This window comes from Populus alba, chromosome 10, assembly GCF_005239225.2.
Source record: "Populus alba chromosome 10, ASM523922v2, whole genome shotgun sequence".
Lineage (NCBI taxonomy): Eukaryota > Viridiplantae > Streptophyta > Magnoliopsida > Malpighiales > Salicaceae > Populus > Populus alba.
The window spans coordinates 8,457,871-8,475,752 of NC_133293.1; the positions used below are offsets into that span (position 1 = coordinate 8,457,871).

Here is a 17,882-nt window from a genome sequence, read left to right on the forward strand (position 1 = left end):
TGCGGTTATTTTTTAAAATATTTTTATTTTAAAAAGTATTAAAATATATATATTTTTTATTTTTTTAAAAATTATTTTAACATCAATGTATCAAAATGATCGAAAAATATTAATTTAAAATAAAAAATAAAAAAAATATTTTTTTTTCAAAAATACTTTTAAAACGCTAAAATTAACATGCCTTTAATATTTTTATTTATTTATTTTTTTAATTTTATCATTCAACGTCGAGTCGGTTGGAAATCGAGCTTAATAATTTATTTTAATTTACTTTTTATGATAATACATTGATCTCATGATCAAGATTGCGGATTTTAGCATTTTAACCATAATTAAATCATTGGTCGTTTTTTTTTATCTTTTTAAGAAGTTATATCAGTCTCGTGACATAGATCACAATTTCCTTAACATTGAACTTGTTTTTTATTGGGCTGTTTCCTTCTCATGATCCGAGTCATGATTTTAATGAGTTAACCCAACTAATTTATTTTTTATTTTTTTAATTAATTTTTAATAATTTTTTTAATTAATATTGTATTTGATTACGAATTAAATTTTATAATATATTTTGATTTATTTTTATATTCAAATTTATTGCTTTTAATATAACTACAGAGAAAACTGAGTCTACTTCGAAACTTTTTAGCAAATGTTCCACGTTGATCTAAACCTATGCTGATAATTTGTGTTGTTATAACAACAAGATAATAATTAAAAAATATATATAAAATAGCATGTATAATGTTAAATGTAAATGTAAATATAATATTTTTAAATACTCATTTTTTTATTTAAATTATTTTCATTAATTATATTAAGTTAAAGAAATATTGTAAATCCATTTATTTCAAAAGAGAGAGTTATGTATGGTCCATTGAGAATTTTTTCCTCCTAAAAGTATTCAAAAAGGAGTGTTATACGTGTCGAATGAAGATTCGAGGATATATAGATTCAAAAAGAAAAACAAATCATGCAAGTATGCAACCTTCATATAGCACACAAAAGTACTTAATTTCCTCTGGGTATAGGAGACTCGTGATTTTATTTATTTATTTACTGAAGTTTTTTTTTCAATATTTACTTAATTAAAAATTAAGTTTTGTTATTTGATTTTTATAGTTTTCATTAATTTTAAAAATAACTTTAGTTCATCTCATATATTTTTATTTATTGCAAATTTTGCTTTTTTAAGAGAAAATTTATTTTTAAAATTAAATATAAATTCATTATGTTTATTTTATAATATTTTGTAGCTTTTATGAAACTTAAATATCTTATTTTGTTTTTATAAAAAAAATTTAATATTGCTTGGCTAAAGATTTAAGTAGCATTTGGAAACGCGGTTGAAACCACATTTTAAAAAAATTCAATTTTTTTTTTGTTAAAATTTAATACGATTTGTATTTTTTTAATCGTTTTAATATGTTAATATAAAAAATAATTTTTTAAAAATAAAAAAATATTATTATTATATATTTAAACATAAAAAATTATTTAAAAAACAATATTTATTACACTAACAAATACGCTATCAATTATCTTACGTTAAAAAGGGGAGAGGGAGAATAGCTAACTTCTTGCGAGGTGTCGAGGGTCGAGAAGGCAAACGCAAGTAAAATTGTCCCCTCCTTCCTTTCCACCGACGATCTTTCCTCTCCCCATGCTTGTGTGAGAACCAACACGAAAAGGAAAAAACACAAACCTTAAAAAGCTGCAAACACAAAACGTTCATCGCAATTTGTTTTTAGAGAAGATACTATTAGCGCCTGCAGTTGTTAAATCTTCTTCACTGCGAACTGAAGAAATCATTTAATATAAAAGAATGAGTGCGTTTAAAGAAAAAGTCTCAAATCAACTATCTCGTCTCTTTGCCAGTTCACCCAATTCTTCTTCTCCTGATAATTCTCAGGTAATTTAACCTTCCTTTTATGATTTCCTGCTTTTTATTTCTATTGTTTTGATGGGTTTTCTTCTTGTTCTTCTTCCCTTCGTTCCCTATAGTAGAATGTTAGATCTGGTTGCTTTTATACAACGTAGCTGGGCACTTGAATCGCTTTTGTTGATTTTGATTGTTTCAGTTTGGATATAGAAACCTCAACATCCTGGACAACAAAAGGAATTCAGATTTGGTTTTAGATTTTTAAGAATTCTGTTTTTGGTGCTGGCTGGATCCATTGTTTGGTAGCTGAAAAAACATAACAAAATACTGAAAACCCTTCTTGGTAGCTAAGAGAATACGAGAAAAGAAGGCAAAAAGAAACATGGGTTCTTATACTTTCACTGCTTGTACCGGAAAAAATCAAAACTTTATCGAAACCAACTCCTGTAGCTTTGAATTTTTACGGATTTTAGAATTTGTAAGGAGAAGGTAATTGGTTTGTTTTGGGGCTCTTTACACTTGTTAATTTTTATTGGTTCTGTTTGTGACGCAAGATTTTTGAATGTGTAGGCCAGGCCGTGCTCTAAAGGGGAAAAATCATCTTCATATTTTCCCTTCGCCATCCCTTCACTAAGCTTTGTCGGGTCTAGATCTAACAAGCACCAGGACGAGTTAAAACCAATTCAATCACTTCCTGTTAGATGGAACGGTAAAGATCTTGAACAGCGAGAAGAATACTCAGATAGGTATCATGAATGCAGCACAATATGCGAGACAGAGGAATTCCAAAAATCTTGTAAAGACGACAAAGAATACAATGCAGCTTTCGAAAACAATCAAACTGTTAAAAGTCATGACGGTAATGATGATGCTGCCCCTGCAAGGAGCAGTAGTGATAATGATTTATTTGAAGAAGCAAATAATCAGACTCCACGAAAGCCTTTTCCCTGTCTCATGGACGAGTCCACTTTTATTTCCTCAGAGCTGTATGAGTTCTTGCTCTCATCCCTTCCTAATATTGTGAAGGGATGCCAGTGGACCTTGCTGTACAGGTAAGGTTTTTGCTAATAAACCCGCAGCCTTTTGTGCTGCTGCACAACTGTTCTTCCATTTGGATCTTGATTTTTTTTGTTGGTGATTTCAAATGAAGGGCAGTACGTTGAAGCATGGCATATCACTTCATACACTTATTCGCAAGAGTGCTGCTGTTTCTGGTCCTTGTTTGCTGGTATGTCATTGCTATGTTCTGACAAATTCCATATGGTAAGGGTTCATCATTTTAGTCGTTTTTCAACTGGTTTAAACTTGTTTTCTGCTACTTATAGATTACCGGCGATAGACAAGGTGCTGTGTTTGGTGGGCTGCTAGAATGTCCATTGAAACCTACTGCTAAGAGAAAATATCAGGTAACCTTGTCTTTACTGTATTGGTTTACAATTTACATGTTTGGGTGTTGTCCTCCCTGCTTTTTTCTACATTCAAATTTCAAACGGTTCCTTGAACACTCTTACCATTTTCCGATACTTGTGACAGGGGACAAACCAATCATTTGTATTTACCACTATTTATGGTGAACCAAGGATATTTAGACCAACTGGTGAGCACTTTTACGCACTTCATTTCTTTACAGATTAATGCAAATAATAACTTCATTATACACACATCTAGCAACTTGATAAATGAAACTGCTATCATGTTCCGGGTATCATCAACAATCATATTTGGTTAGTTTGTATATCAAATGATGATTTGATCAGTCTCTTACAAAGAGAATTGAGGAAACTTTGTTGCGCGTTGCTGAGATGTGAATAATAGTTGAAGCCAGTTCATGCTGAGAAACGTATACATGGTCTGGGAGGGGTATTCTTATGTAAAGAAAAAAAGAAAAAAGAAAAAAAAAACCATGCTTTTTAGACATCCATGTTTTTTCAATGAAACTTTGGTACTTTGAGTATCCTGTATCCTGTGTGTAAATATTAAGAAAGAGTCTGTCTGCTGAATTTGTGGGATGTTTGATTGGTGAATGATAATTATTTAGTTGACCTTAGGAATTACAAGCCAGAAATATTCAATCTTCCTCAGAAGTTTGTATTGTAATCAACCAGGACTTGGGATCAAATTAAAACAATAACAGTGATGAGCCCCCGCTCAATTAAATATACCATTTTCAAAGAGAGCATTTTGAGGTCTGCTGACTGCAGCCCTTTTTTCTGCTAATGCAAAGCATAATAAATCAACAAGTTTATTAATTATAAATCTAATGGAAATTATAATTGATGGTTGCTTTCTTGATGGACAGAAAGCTGCTCTTTGGGAATTTGATGTGCAATTTTACTATTTTAATTCTCTCTAACGTTAGAGTTTGCTATCTTTTGTTTCAGAGAGATACTATTAAGATTGAAAAGCCATAAAATTTGAGCTGATCCCGTGGTTCATTTATGTAAATAGGTGCCAACAGATATTACTACTTGTGCTTGAATGACATACTAGCACTTGGAGGTGGTGGCAACTTTGCTTTGTGCATGGATGGAGATCTGTGAGTTCCTTTTCTATTAATTCCTCTTTGAAATACTCTCCATTTGCTGCAAAAGTTTTAGTGTTTGTTTCTTTACATAACCCTTTTTTTTTTTTAATCTTGGAAAAGGTTGAATGGAACTAGTGGACCTTGTCAAACATTTGGTAACTTGTGCCTGGCCCATAACCCAGAGTTTGAGTTAAAGAATGTTGAGGTAATCTAACTGTTTTTAACTGTCTTTGGCAACTTTGGCAATTTTTGTTCCATTTTGTTAATTTTTTTCGAGTTACTGTCTGAATCTTTCGTGGTTGACAAGTGAAAAAGTAAACATGGGCTTCTGTCCTTGCAACTTCATCAAACCCGCTCAGAGCCACTTGTTTCTTACCTTTCATTTGAATGCTTGTCACTCTCTGGCTGCATAGGTTAAGGCTGTCTCCAGCATGTCATGGTTTGCGAGTGAATAATTAAAATACAAGAGGCTTCTGCTTTCGTAGGAATTTATTGACAAATTTTAAGCATCATAGGAATAGCTACCGTTTCAACTTCTGAGATCCTTTTTTCTCCCTGTAATAACGATATATTCTTGTTGCAGCTCTGGGGGTTCACACATGCATCAAAATACCTTACCTGATGATGCTAGGCAAGATATGGAAGCTTCTTGTTTTAACGCCTTTCATTAGTTTGTGATTTCATTCTTTATTCTTTGGATCATGGAGTACTCCATTTATGCAGAGAATTGACCCTGGTAAATTTTAGATTTGAATTCTGATTTCTGTGAATAAAGCCATGGTAATCCGGGCTTCAGACTGGAGACCATTTCCTCAAATACATTGCAACCTGTGTATATATCTGGCTAGTTACGAGTGGTTAGCAAGAAGCAACAGGAGCTTTGGAAGCCATTATTTATTTACACTCATCAGAAAAAAATAATCTATAATGGTTAATATATCTCAACAGCTTCGTTTGGAACTTCAACCTGGACATCCGGGTATGGAATCTGTTGAGATGGAAATGGAGGGACTTTGTAGGATGGAGTTGTGTTACTTGGAAATTAGCTATTGGCTGGCTAGTTTCTTTCTGAATAAACAGAGATTTAAACACGCAATACGGGCATGGCAGGTTCAATTAACTTCGGTTCCATGCACGCTCTAAAAAGGGAGCATGGGATCAAGATCGACCAGAATCACCAAACGTTTCTTCTCAGAGAGCATTGCCGACCTTGCATGGTTGAACTAATAATATCCAGCGGTGAGGTCCACTGCATACCACCACTAAAATGGGCACGGTGAGAAACAATATCGTTCTCAACACTCCCAGTTCAGAATGGCATGGATACTTGTTTGAACAAACACCCTTTGCATCGCTGAGCTATGATCTCCGCATGCATCTATCAGCGTTTAGTTTTATTTCAATGGCAGAAAAAGGGACCGTCACCAGCGAGCGGCTAAAGGTAAGCTCCTTTGACATGAACAAATAGCCAACGCCGGCGACCATAACAGAGGTTTTTATAACACCGGCCTAGGCTGTGCTTGTCAACATACCCAGCCACCTGAACCATGGTGCATTAATTAGCATGGCAATTGAATCACATCAAACAACATTTAACTACAGTGATGAAATACAGATCTCAACTGGTTATCCCTTTAAGAAGAGCACTTGACAATTATCAAGTGTGCCCCCCAGTACACAACACCTCACCGTGTAGATTATCTGGAAGTTCCAATGATATAACAAATACAAAAAGACTGGTAGTAGCCGGTCAAATTTAAGTTGCGCCAAAGCATATTCCATGCCTGAAAACTGCATCAAGTGTTGGCACCACATGAGTGTTTATCGTTTTGCTGCACCCGCCACCTATGGCAGCAACTGCAGAAATCCATAAGCTCAACTTTGCAAGTTGGTAACTTCATTATGATTCCAATGGAGCTCCATCCTCAGGCAAGCCAAATATCCGGAGGTTGTGATCCATAGATCCCACAGCTATGTACTTTGATTCTGGACCAAATTTTACACAAGTTGCTCTCCCTGCAACCAAACACAGAATAGTAGAGCATCTGTCAATTCCTCCAACAAAGTGGGAAGCAACAAACAATAATAGACAAGAAAAGGAGAAAACCTGTGCCAGACAAATCAGGAAGAGTTTTGATACAATTCCAATCTGCTTTAACACTGCCAACTTGGTAAACTCTGCACAAGTACAAGACACAAAATCAGATGGGAAAAACGTTTTTAATAATTTCCTTAATTTTTCTAAAAAAAGAAGAAAAAGATGTGGTAATAGCTTTTCTGACAAGGACTCAGAATATTCTAGCAACGAAGAAAAAATTTTCTTAGCGTTATCAGAAAAACGTTTGCAAAGCCCAAACAGTTTTGTGAATAGGCAAAAAAGCAGAGCTGTAATCCAACTTCAGACAAACAAATTCTTAAAATCTATTGAAAATGACTAGATATTTGGAGACTGAACCTTATATCTGATCCTGAAATTCCAAGGTAAGATCCACTGTGGTCGAACTCCACTGCAATAATAAAAAAGAATATCAAATCTTCCCACAGAAGAATAAAAATACATGCATATTGCTGTAGATCAAGATTGCCCACCCGAGAACTTAAGAGTGCAATAAAAAAACAAAGCCTCAAAAAATAAAAGAAAGAAATATAGTCAAGCTTGAAGTTTTTAAAACCACTTAACACACAGAATTCATCATAGCAAGTATGACTTGTCAGGTAGTGGGAAGCAGGTTGACCAGGGAGTACCATAAAAGCTTGAAAATCATAGGAACTATAGCCAACAAGATGTTGCCACTAGCCATACATATATACACAAGGAAAAGTATCACCATAGTAACACGCACCAGAGTTTGTAGGTGTGTCAGAATCATAGAGATTGAGCGTCCGGAAGTTTTTCAATTTCCTCAGATCCCACAGCTTAACACTATCATGGGCAGCAGTCTGTCAAGTACAAACATTAAATCAGACCATCTATCACAGCATGTGTTGTTCGGAAAAATAAAAAGATACTTACAGCCAGAAAGTATCCATTTTCTGAGAAAGATATTGCTGTCACTGGTCCAACATGGCCTTCAAATTTTGCAACATTTGCCTGCATATAAACAAAGAATGCAAAAGAAGTAAAACTTCAAATAGTTTTAATTAAACCATCAGAAAAGGGTTCTATTTTGGGCACATCTGGCCTCTACATGCTGCACCCTGAAAAAGCAATAAACACAACAATTTTGATAGTGAGTACCTGACTTTTTACATCCCAAATTTTAACAACTGCTTCTGAAGTGCCTGTTCCAAGGATGAGACCATCAGGATGAAAGGCAGCAGATGTATAGCCATCAGTTTTGGAGGTGTCAGCAACCTGCAAAATTAAACATCCATGTATAGTTTGCCTAGAACCAGATCCAACATACACAATGAAATTTTAACATGAAAATTGAAACAAAAACTATAAGCAAGTTTCGAAAATTAACATTGACTGAAACATTTAGAAACCTTGTGTAATAGAGGATATTTTAACCTAAGTATTTGATAACAGCTTGAAGAAAAATTACCATAGTACAGGAAAAATACTCCAGAGTTGCACAATACAAAAACATACTTCACCATTCACTTTCTGTCTGATCTTAGTGACTTTTTAAATGTGCCTCTTTTGAGCTTTCGAGCATGAAAAAAGGCATCATAGATGGAGAATAATTTGCAGTTCAACATTAATTCCCTGTTAACTTTTCAACTTATTATTGGCAAACTAAAATAATTGAAATGGACCACAAGTATGTGATAGGAGGATTCAATTCTTTGAATTTAGGTAAAATGTAAAGGTAATTGCTCCTGAACTTTCATGAATTCTGCAGATCATTGTATCAAATGAAACACAATAATCAGTCATGAAAGTGTGAATCTCAGAACAGGTGATAAATTTTTATATTTTGGCAATATCTTTTCTGCTATCAATTTTCCTACATATTTCACAGTAGGAAAAAATTGAAAATAACTACTTTTGTGAATGTGCACAAGACACAGATGAGCACACGTGCACCCACAGGAGGAGAGAGCGGACCTGAGTCAAGCATAAACCAGAGGAGAGATCATAGAAGCACCATGTATTGTCAAGAGAAGCAGTCACGAAGTAGTTATTTGTGGCATGAACAGTGACAGCTTGCACCTGACAGAATTTGCATGCGTATCAATATCATGTAATAAAAATGGCACAAAATCAGTACAACATCACAACCAAGCTGAGAAAATATTAAGATAACAAGAAGCATGCAAATACATGAGTGTTTTTAGTCCACACAATCTGGTCAGGGAACAGCACTGCCTTGTAATAAAAGCAGATGCTTTCCATAAACTTGATTTGATTGATCTCAGAATGACTCAGTTCTAGGTCAATGGTTTTAAACTAGTTGTGATCATTTAGTTCAAACAAGCTTTGCAAATTTCATTCAGTGTACAAGGCATACATAAAATGTAGTACATGACTCAAGATTTTGCTTGGGTCCTAGGCCTCAAGCTCACATTAGGGAATTTCCTTTGAGCTCCCCTAAAACGCAGGCATGAAAAAAGGCATTTACCTGAGGCTTACCCAAATTCAGCCACAAAGAACAGGCTACAAAAGCTATTTAAAGTAGCCTAGAAAGGCCCCATTGGCAGAGGTTATCTATCTTCTGCCCTATTTAACATAATCTAGAATATGCCTGGATTTATCAAAACAGAAGCAACGTCTGGAATCTGTATCCCAGTATCAGGCTAACAATCAGTCATAGATTATGAAACAGGACCAACATGGGTTGAAAGGCAATTACCTCTGCAGTATGATCCTTCAGGATGTGTCTGCAATCATAGTTCCCATCTTCAGATCCTTGCCACACTCGAACTGTCTGCAGCATTTTAAAAACATATTAAATCCTGGATGAATGCCTACAAACACTAATTTAAGCAAGGATACTTGTGGATGAGAAGATCCAGATGTCAGAAATTCAGTTCTTTAATGGGTGAAAAAGAAGTGGAAAGGAAACAGAGGAAGGGCCTATCAAAAAGTCCAGTCTCATCATAAGGTAAACTTTAAGATTCATAATAGCTACAAATAGAACTAGTTTGAAGATCACAGTGGACATTGTTTCATGATGTAATCCTTTACAAAATAAAATTCATGGCCATGATGCAAGTGACCCTCCTTCATGGGAGATTCGATTCCATACAAGCAATTGCTTCCACATCCACAACCACTAAATGATACTAAATCACTGTTTCCTTGAACAAGGGCAGATTGCATTTACATTCTCATGGTCCGCTCTGACCTTTTATTTTAAAAGAATCCTCAGTGTGTTTTCCTATAACCACAGACCAATTGAATTTTGATGAGTAAATCCTACATGACAGATTATATTACAATACTTTTAGAAGTTCCAGCAAATGGCACCTTAACTCCAGTACTAGATTTGCAATGATCTAAACCCTTTCAGTTGAATGCTTTTGTTTCTCATAAAAAAACATGATTTTTTCAGGTTGAGTAATTCTTGGACTGCAACTGACAGATCAACTAATAATTTGGGACACACTAAAAAGGAACGTTGGGACATAAAGATGAGATGATGGGAGTGATATTCTATGTGGGTTTGCCAAGTTTCCTTGAACCAAGTAGAGTAAAGCCAGTTCAGACTATGATTAGGGAAAAAAAAATCAATCAGCTAAAAAGGGGGGAAAAGACTATAACAATGGTAAACAAGAAGTTTAACACCCACCAAATTGAACAGTGCTTACCTTATCTGCTGATCCAGTTAAGAAAAATTCACCCTCAGCCACAAATTTCACACTGGTTACCTACAATAAAAATGATGTTATCATTCATAAGTTTTACTAAAAAGCAGAGGTACAGCAATAAATGAAGTAAAATAACAACCTTCTTTGAGTGACCACTGAGTGCAGATGCAATCTGCCCTGATGGCCGATCAAAGATTACAGCAGTTGCATCAGCCCCACCAGTAGCAATGATATCCTGAAGACCAGAGAGAAAAGGTGCATCAATCACCACAAATCAGCAAGTGAGCAAAGCAATTTAGCTCATTAAAGTTAGTCATGCCACTGCTAAACATCTAAAAAATTTGTTAACCTTAGACAACAATTATATGATATAAACTCAAAGCAAGCTCCTATCACCCATTCCCAACATCAGATAGAGTGTGTGTTATTAGAAGAGAAAAAACAAACCAAATCCCTAAGTTTGGTATATTAATGAGACAAACACTAGGCATATACTAAAACATGAACAGTAGCATGGAAAACCAGATGAGAGAAGCTTTCCTGAAAACATGTATAAGCCACCATAGAACCACGTCAATGTTTCATAATTATTTACGGTTTAACTTATAGCTTTCATCAATCATTTCTCAATAAACTGCAGTTATGGGGAAATGTTGCAACATCATAGTCAAATACGCTACACGCAGCAATTTTCCAAACATTATAATCAAGTGCAGAAGAACACCATAAATACAGCAACTGTATGGCAAGTGGCCTAAATTTGATGTACAAGTGAATAGTTACACAAAGTCAGGAAATTTCCCACGGCATTCAGAATACAGAACAGCACATGACTAAATGCAGCTGGGAAACTATTTGTTTACAAAAATCTTCTAAACAGGTAAACCTACTGAGTATATAAAATTCATCAACCAGATCAAATTTTACAGATTTTCCTACCTTGGAATACTGTATATCGATAGATAAGATGCCTGGCTTGCTAGTTCTGTGAAGTGGATGGCTAGAAAGTTGAGTGTACCTCTCTAGAGCATCAATAGGAGCCAATGTTGGAGGAACCTAACCATTAAAAGGGGAAAAGAAAGATGAATACCAGATCAATCAAGCAGCACATACAAAAGAAGAGGCTTTAACTTCATTCATTTCTTATCCTCTTAAATAAACCATGCAAAGAGATACAGTTTGAAAACTCAGTCACGCCAAAGTAATGTAACTACATCAACAATCTACCAACAGAAATTTAGTACTCCTGCATTAAAATGCATCAGTACCTGCCGCTTTTTCCGCTGTTGCGAAAGAGCTGCATTACAGTCTGTAAGCTCAGTAATGATGCTAGCAGAAATTCCAGGTCGTACTCTCTTCCCAGGTTGGCCCAAATCATCATCCTTGGCAGCTATTATGATATCAACAAAGCTTTAAATGACGTGTTGATAAGCAACTTGAGAAAACCAAGAAGGATAGAAGAGAAAAACCTCTTTTTCCATTGCTAAGAACTGAAGCATTTGCTGTAACAGCTTCTGATGTAAACATGGGTGTCTGCCTCTCTGCTTGCGCAAGCAATGACCTTGCTTCATCTCTTTCCTTTCTAAGTCTTGCAATCACACGGCACGCAGCATCATGCTGCCAAAATAATAATAATAAAAAAAACAATAAAAGTCCATGAGTTGGTCAATAAAGTATGCAAGTGATAATTTCAATAATCCAACCTACATTGTTTTTTACACCAAAAAAAGAAGTAAGTCTGACATCAAGGAGAAACTAGAGATGACACAAACTTTAGGATTGGCTTTCTACAAAAGCTAGAATGTTGAGGACCAAAAATTTGAAAACAAAAACTTCAAGGGTCTTAGATGATAACAATTTTGCAAAAATGCTGATGGGCAGCAATTTCTATAGTTCAAAATCCATTACAGAAAGAAGGCAGTTCCAAATTTGGTAGAATAACTGGACCACTCTATCACAGCAATAGATATCTCACTGAAATAGAGCTTCATGTTAACAGACAATGTTGCAACTTTCTAGGTTAGTGAAGGAAAAGGAAAATTCCATTTTAAGTAAAAATCCTTATCCACTGCACCAGAAAGAACATTGATGCACTGTTGATAACACAAAAACCACTGATTAAGGGTTCATAGTCATTGTGAAGATGAAACAATGAATTCCAAATAAAACAAACTTAGTAAACTAAACAAGACTCGAATGACAGCAAGCACAAAAGCAAGCAACAGTTATGTTAAAACAATGCAGAAATAAAATGATAGTTGCAGAAATACATAATAACGTTCATAGTTAGCACAAACAGAAGGATGATATACCATATGTTCCCTGCCAAATGAGGAGCATGCTAACAAGCATCTGATGATGAGGCAATTACCTGGTATAATGCATGACTTAGCTCTTGCCTTGCTGTATGTAATTGCTGCTCCAGTGCAAAGTTGGACAACATTAGGCCATCCCATTCCTGCAATTAGATCAAGAATGACTTTACAAGCAAAATCAAATGCAAAATATTAGAAGAATAAGCCCATTAAAGGGTGGGTTACATGAGCCACCATAATAATTAGAACTGGTTAATGAACAGGTTAAATGAACTAAATGATTATCTAGTTAAAATATTTAGACATCTAAATATAAAGTAGACTAGCAAATCCAAGTGTTCAAATTCTTTTTAAACTTTTGACAGGAGCACATCTATTTCCAAATCAAGATTTCTAGTCTCAGCTGCAATGAAAATTATCCAACAATTTACTATTATTTTAGCTAAAACTATTCAAATAGAACAAATATGGGAGCTGCACATGGATGAACTCCAGGGAAGCTTTACAGGTAGGATGTATAGTGATTATTACCAGAGATTTGGAAAGCAAACTATCTATACTATAAATGATAAAAAGGATAACATTTTGATAGAATCAGGCATAGAAGTTTATCAGCATCGTAGTAATAATTCAAGGAGAACTTGATGGAGGCAAGCATCCCTCTCATATATGTGACCGAGTAAAAAAGTTATTAAGTTGCAGCCTTATTATCTTGTAAAATGTGAAGAAATGCTGATACAAGAGTTTACAACTTTAAAGCAACATGAATCTTAACACAGCACCATATTATCAAGAAAATCTGGAAGTCAGAAATTTGACAATGAAGGTAGCATATGGGATGATACACATACATTCTGAAACATTCCAAGCATCCCAGGGATGCTTGCAGTCTGTACAGTTCTCGGCTTCACAATCTACAACAAAAGCAAAAAAAAAAAAAATCAAGTATAGAAACAACCAAACTAGTCAGGTATAGAAACAGCTGACACTGCAGCAGTGGGATACAAAAGACTTCGATGACAATTGAAACTAAGACCAGAACTAAACATACTTTTCCTGTTTCGACTGGAACAACATCATCCATGGTAAGCGGTTCCCCGGTAATGGGGCATTTTCCATATTCCTGATTAGAAAATAAACACCAACAAGACAAGGTTTATCAAACATAATGCCAAATTTCCTGAAAAGAAACTTTGAAGATCAATGCAGTTCAAAGTAAAGCTTCATTTTAAAGATTTGGAGAGCAAAAGACAACCATAGGCAGCAAAAGCTATGCCTCCCTCACTTCTGTCAAACAAGGAACTTGTTCGTGCACATTCAAAAAGAGTTAGAAAGACACGAAAAATTGACTTCCTAAATAAATCCTGGCTAGTTTTGTCATCACCTCAAGGTTGCAAACCATAACCTTCGCAATTTTTACTACTTCCTCAGTAAACACACAAAATAACCAACACTAGCTGCTTCAATATTTTCATTAATTAAACTTTTAAACCATAACATCTCGTTCGTTCGTTCAAGCTATACAAAACACATGACAATTATAAAAATGTCTTTTCTCTAACTGTACTCTAAGAAGCCAAAAAGTAAACCCTGACGAGCTACAAGCTAAAACCCTAAAATTGATAAAAATAAATAAATAAATAAATCTAAAAGAATAAAGAAAAATATACCGATATGTGTCTCTCGATTAAGCGTTTCTCGTATAAAAGCCCAGACCTCTTCGAGATGACGGGCTCTCCCGGAACCTCGCCGGAAACTGTCGGGAAAAACAAATAAAACAGAGATCGATAAGAAACTACAAAACATAAAAAAAAAAAAAAAAAAAAGCAGAGTAATAGAGAAAGAGAGAGATACTTGAGCAATGCATTATAGAAAGAGAAGTTAGGGTTTATCTGGGGACTAGCTGCGAAGGAGCTATCTAAATTTAATGATTATTGAGGGTAAAATTTAAAGTAGCAGCCGAGCAAGAGGCAGGAGCCTTGAGTTGCCAGTTGCCAGGGAACTGTAATGTAACATGTCTATTCTTATTTCATTTTATGTATTAGCGATAGAAGAGAAGAGGAGAAGAGAAGACCGGCCGATCCATCATCCAAGTGAAGGATTGGGCTTTATGGCCCATAAATGAGTATTCTTGTGGGCTATATTAATTCTCGCAACCCATAATTTACCTTTTAATGGGCTGAATTTTAATTATCTTTTCTTACATGTTGCCCTGGATTGGGTGATTTGATAATTATTACGTAGGTTACTGATTTGGGAAAAAAAAAAAAAATAGAAGCGAGATATTTTTATATTAAAATTTTGAAAAATATTTTGAAAACATATAGCCTTTTTATATATTTCACCAAATATATTTTTTATTTCTTTTATGCAGTGGTGGAGAGGGGGGCTGCCCTGGTTTCGAAAAATGTTTTTTCCCGCTCTTTTTTTTATCAATGTTTATAATTTTAGTAATATAATAATTAAAATTTTAATCTTTTTAAAATAATTTTTTTAATTTGATCCTTTTAATATTTTTTTCTTGCTCCGCCCCTGCTTTCATGTCTTCCTTTTTATTTCCTGCAACGCTAATCAAATACAAATTTACGTGTAAAATTGTATGTATACTACGGAAGGTAAAAGAAGAAAAACAAAAAAAGAACTATCTTCATACTTTACATGTCTCCAAGAATCCATTTTTTTTATTTTAACCTCTTGATCCGTAGTTTCCAATTATAGAAGAAAAAAATGCAAAGATTAGATTAATTTTTACAGAGAGGGAGCTCTGGCATTCAATACCCCTTGCACTTGCATCGTTCAAAAGCACTCGTCGCCATGAAAATGCTCTGTTTGAAGTCGATAAGATGCAGTTGTGGAGGAAAAGACATGCACACAGCAAGGAAACTTGATAGCTTGGTCCTGTTCTATCCCTGTAGACAGAGGAGACACGTCCTTCATACGCCTGCCTGTTCTTATCAGTGTATAGGGAATTACCTCCATTAGGGTGAACATCTTTGCGAAACGTATACATATAGGCATGAACTTGTAATGTTCATACTCCAGATTACTTTGAGCTTCTGCAATTTAAATTGAGACATTCAAAGTTACTCAGATTTCGACCGGTTCATTGATGGCAAGATGAAAACCAGAGGACTCCTTGGAGAAGACGCAGTGCTTTAACTATGATGGGAATCTAAAAGCACATATCTTGGAAAAGAAACAAGAAAATAGATATGGAAACAGTGAATTAGATGCTAAGCAGCAATCACTAGCCGTAGCCTGCAAAGTTTGATATACCCTCCTCCTCCTGTCATGAGTCATGGCAATGCTTTGGAAGTGATCGCCTGCGAAAAAGACCCCTTGCTGCCATGCCCGAAAAGGTTGGTGATAGATATTGCAGAATCTGCATTTTCTATCTGTAACAACACCAAATCGAATTTCTGTAAATTTTATGCAGCAACGGACATAATCAGTCCCACAATAAAAGGTGGGATTGCTGAAAGTACTGGAAAGTGACAGATACGGCGAACAACTTTAAGTTGTAAGATCATGATCAGGCGTGATGAGCTAAGTTGCATGCAATACGTGGTAGCTGCTGGTAGCAGATTAGAGAGTTTTAGAACATAGTTTTAGTTTCCAAAATAAATTCAGCAGAATTCTCACTCTCCCGAGAAGACCTCCTCTGGTTCTGTAGAATTTTGCGGAAATAAGATTAATTATGACGAGAAAGGAGTTTTTCATTTCCAGGTGAGGGAAAAGCTAGCAGAAAAGGCATTGGAGTCCACATGAGTTAGGCAGGTGGGAACACAGGCATGAGGCGTGCTGACATGTTCTCTAATTGCTGCAAAGGCAGTCGAGGAAAGTTGGGGGATCCTGTGCTATGCTTGAAAGAATTGACTCTTTTTTAAAAATATTTTTGAAAAAAATTAAGAATTTTTTTTTTTAAATTAATAAATTTTTTATATTTTCAAATTATTTTAATATGTTAATTTTCAAATATAATTTTTAAAAAATAAAAAAAAATATTATTAACATATTTTTTTTATGAAAAAACATTTTAAAAAGTAACTGCAATTATATTTTCAAAGCATATAAAAGAAGGTTGTGTAAAGTGTTAAATTAATTTAGATTAATATAAAAATAATTTTAAATTTTTATTAATTTGTTTATTTAAAATACTTTAATTAATTTAAATATAAAAATTACCTTAAATAAATAAAATAATATTAAATATATTATTTAATACAAATAAACCTAGTAGATAGACGATCTATTGATGGGTACTTATGCAGGTGGTCTGCCTTTTATACTCGCTTGGGAATCAAACGTACGGAAGTGGAGCATTCATAGCTTTGTTCTGCTTGACTTTACTGAACTCTAATTAAGCTGTCAGACTCCAACATGTGCTGGTCTTAACCCTTAAGCATCCTGTATCACTTTCAGATATTTTGCTCGTTTAAATCATTTAAAAGAAAAGGAATAAAGAAATTATATATATAATGATCAGGACAATGGGTCCCGCAGTGCTAGGTATTGACATGGATACTGATGCATCGGTATTTTTTTTGCCACTTTATAAAAAATGAATTATTAGCCTAGGTACATGTTTAGAAGGTCATAAGACGTAGTGATAATTCATTGATAAATAAATTGGGCTTGTGTTCATTCTCCATATTTCTTAGGCTGCATAGAATGTCAAATTCAAATAATATGAATTTAATTTAACATAATATTTTTTTTTAGATATAGCAATAAATTGAGCTCAAATAAATATAAATCTAGCAAGTTGCCAGATCTAGAATTCTTAGACTTGATTACTTGCAGAATCCAATAAGACGCGAATCTGGAAAGCTGCTAGACTCAATGTCCGAGCCCAAGTTAACAAGGGTTTGACAATGAACTTGAGCATACGTGTTCGGTCCTCACTCAATACCTTTTTGGGCTCAAATAGCATGCCCAAGCCTAAATGTAAGGCCCACACCAAGCACCTCTTTGACTCGGGTGTGGAGCTTGAGTCTAGGCGCAAGGCATGTGTTAAGAGGCTTATGGGCTTCAATGCCTTGTATGAGCCCTAACATCGATCTCATGCTCAACACCCCTTGTAGGTTAAGGCAATACGCTTGAGCCCAGGTACATTGCATATGCCTAATATATCTTAGACTTAATGTGCGTCATAACCCCATTTGGGTTTGACTTTATAACCACTTTTATCTTTTAAAACAATATATGTAAGAGATATTTGTCTCTCATTAATATTATATTAGAGATATATATCTCTTATTAATATATGTATATATAAGGGGTATTTATTTTTATTATGCTTTCAAGGCAAAATAACTCTTAAATCTCTCCACTCAAGCAACAAACCAATGTACATGAGATATAAATATCTCTTAAACTATGCGAGTAAAGGATCACAATTTTTATT

General features: G+C 34.7%; 2 protein-coding genes across 3 annotated transcripts; one reads left to right on the forward strand and one right to left on the reverse strand.

The window, feature by feature from the left end:
* Positions 1-1,565: 1,565 nt before the first annotated feature.
* LOC118048899 (uncharacterized) lies at positions 1,566-5,220 on the forward strand. Of its 2 annotated transcripts, XM_035058748.2 has the most exons (9): positions 1,566-1,909; positions 2,079-2,368; positions 2,455-2,931; positions 3,035-3,107; positions 3,205-3,285; positions 3,413-3,476; positions 4,328-4,415; positions 4,524-4,608; positions 4,987-5,220. In XM_035058748.2, the coding sequence occupies exons 2-9, from the start codon at positions 2,262-2,264 to the stop codon at positions 5,023-5,025; spliced, it is 1,014 nt and encodes a 337-aa protein (XP_034914639.1). In that variant the 5' UTR covers positions 1,566-1,909; positions 2,079-2,261; the 3' UTR covers positions 5,026-5,220. The 2 variants fall into 2 exon arrangements, with proteins under 2 accessions (XP_034914639.1, XP_034914640.1); XM_035058749.2 differs by lacking the exon at positions 2,079-2,368 and having other exon boundaries at positions 2,450-2,931.
* Positions 5,221-6,170: 950 nt separating this feature from the next.
* On the reverse strand, positions 6,171-14,496 carry LOC118048897 (pre-mRNA-processing factor 19 homolog 2). The gene is made up of 18 exons (XM_035058747.2): positions 14,330-14,496; positions 14,146-14,231; positions 13,527-13,598; positions 13,327-13,389; positions 12,532-12,618; positions 11,630-11,777; positions 11,429-11,550; positions 11,100-11,216; positions 10,300-10,395; positions 10,161-10,220; positions 9,203-9,277; positions 8,458-8,562; positions 7,642-7,758; positions 7,417-7,494; positions 7,247-7,343; positions 6,859-6,910; positions 6,511-6,581; positions 6,171-6,419 (listed from the first exon to the last, which is right to left on the reverse strand). Exons 1-18 carry the CDS (start codon positions 14,340-14,342, stop codon positions 6,304-6,306), a joined length of 1,575 nt encoding a protein of 524 aa, XP_034914638.1. The 5' UTR covers positions 14,343-14,496; the 3' UTR covers positions 6,171-6,303.
* Positions 14,497-17,882: the final 3,386 nt, after the last annotated feature.

Excerpts from the sequence above, each read along its gene's own strand:
- LOC118048899 (XM_035058748.2), top strand. The coding sequence starts at position 2,262 with ATGGGTTCTTATACTTTCACTGCTTGTACCGGAAAAAATCAAAACTTT. Across the intron at positions 3,108-3,204 it reads TTTCTGGTCCTTGTTTGCTG|ATTACCGGCGATAGACAAGG; the intron begins GTATGTCATTGC and ends TGCTACTTATAG. Across the intron at positions 4,609-4,986 it reads TTGAGTTAAAGAATGTTGAG|CTCTGGGGGTTCACACATGC; the intron begins GTAATCTAACTG and ends TTCTTGTTGCAG.
- LOC118048897 (XM_035058747.2), bottom strand. Across the intron at positions 10,396-11,099 it reads TCGATATACAGTATTCCAAG|GATATCATTGCTACTGGTGG; the intron begins GTAGGAAAATCT and ends TCTGGTCTTCAG. Across the intron at positions 6,420-6,510 it reads TCCTGATTTGTCTGGCACAG|GGAGAGCAACTTGTGTAAAA; the intron begins GTTTTCTCCTTT and ends GTTTGGTTGCAG.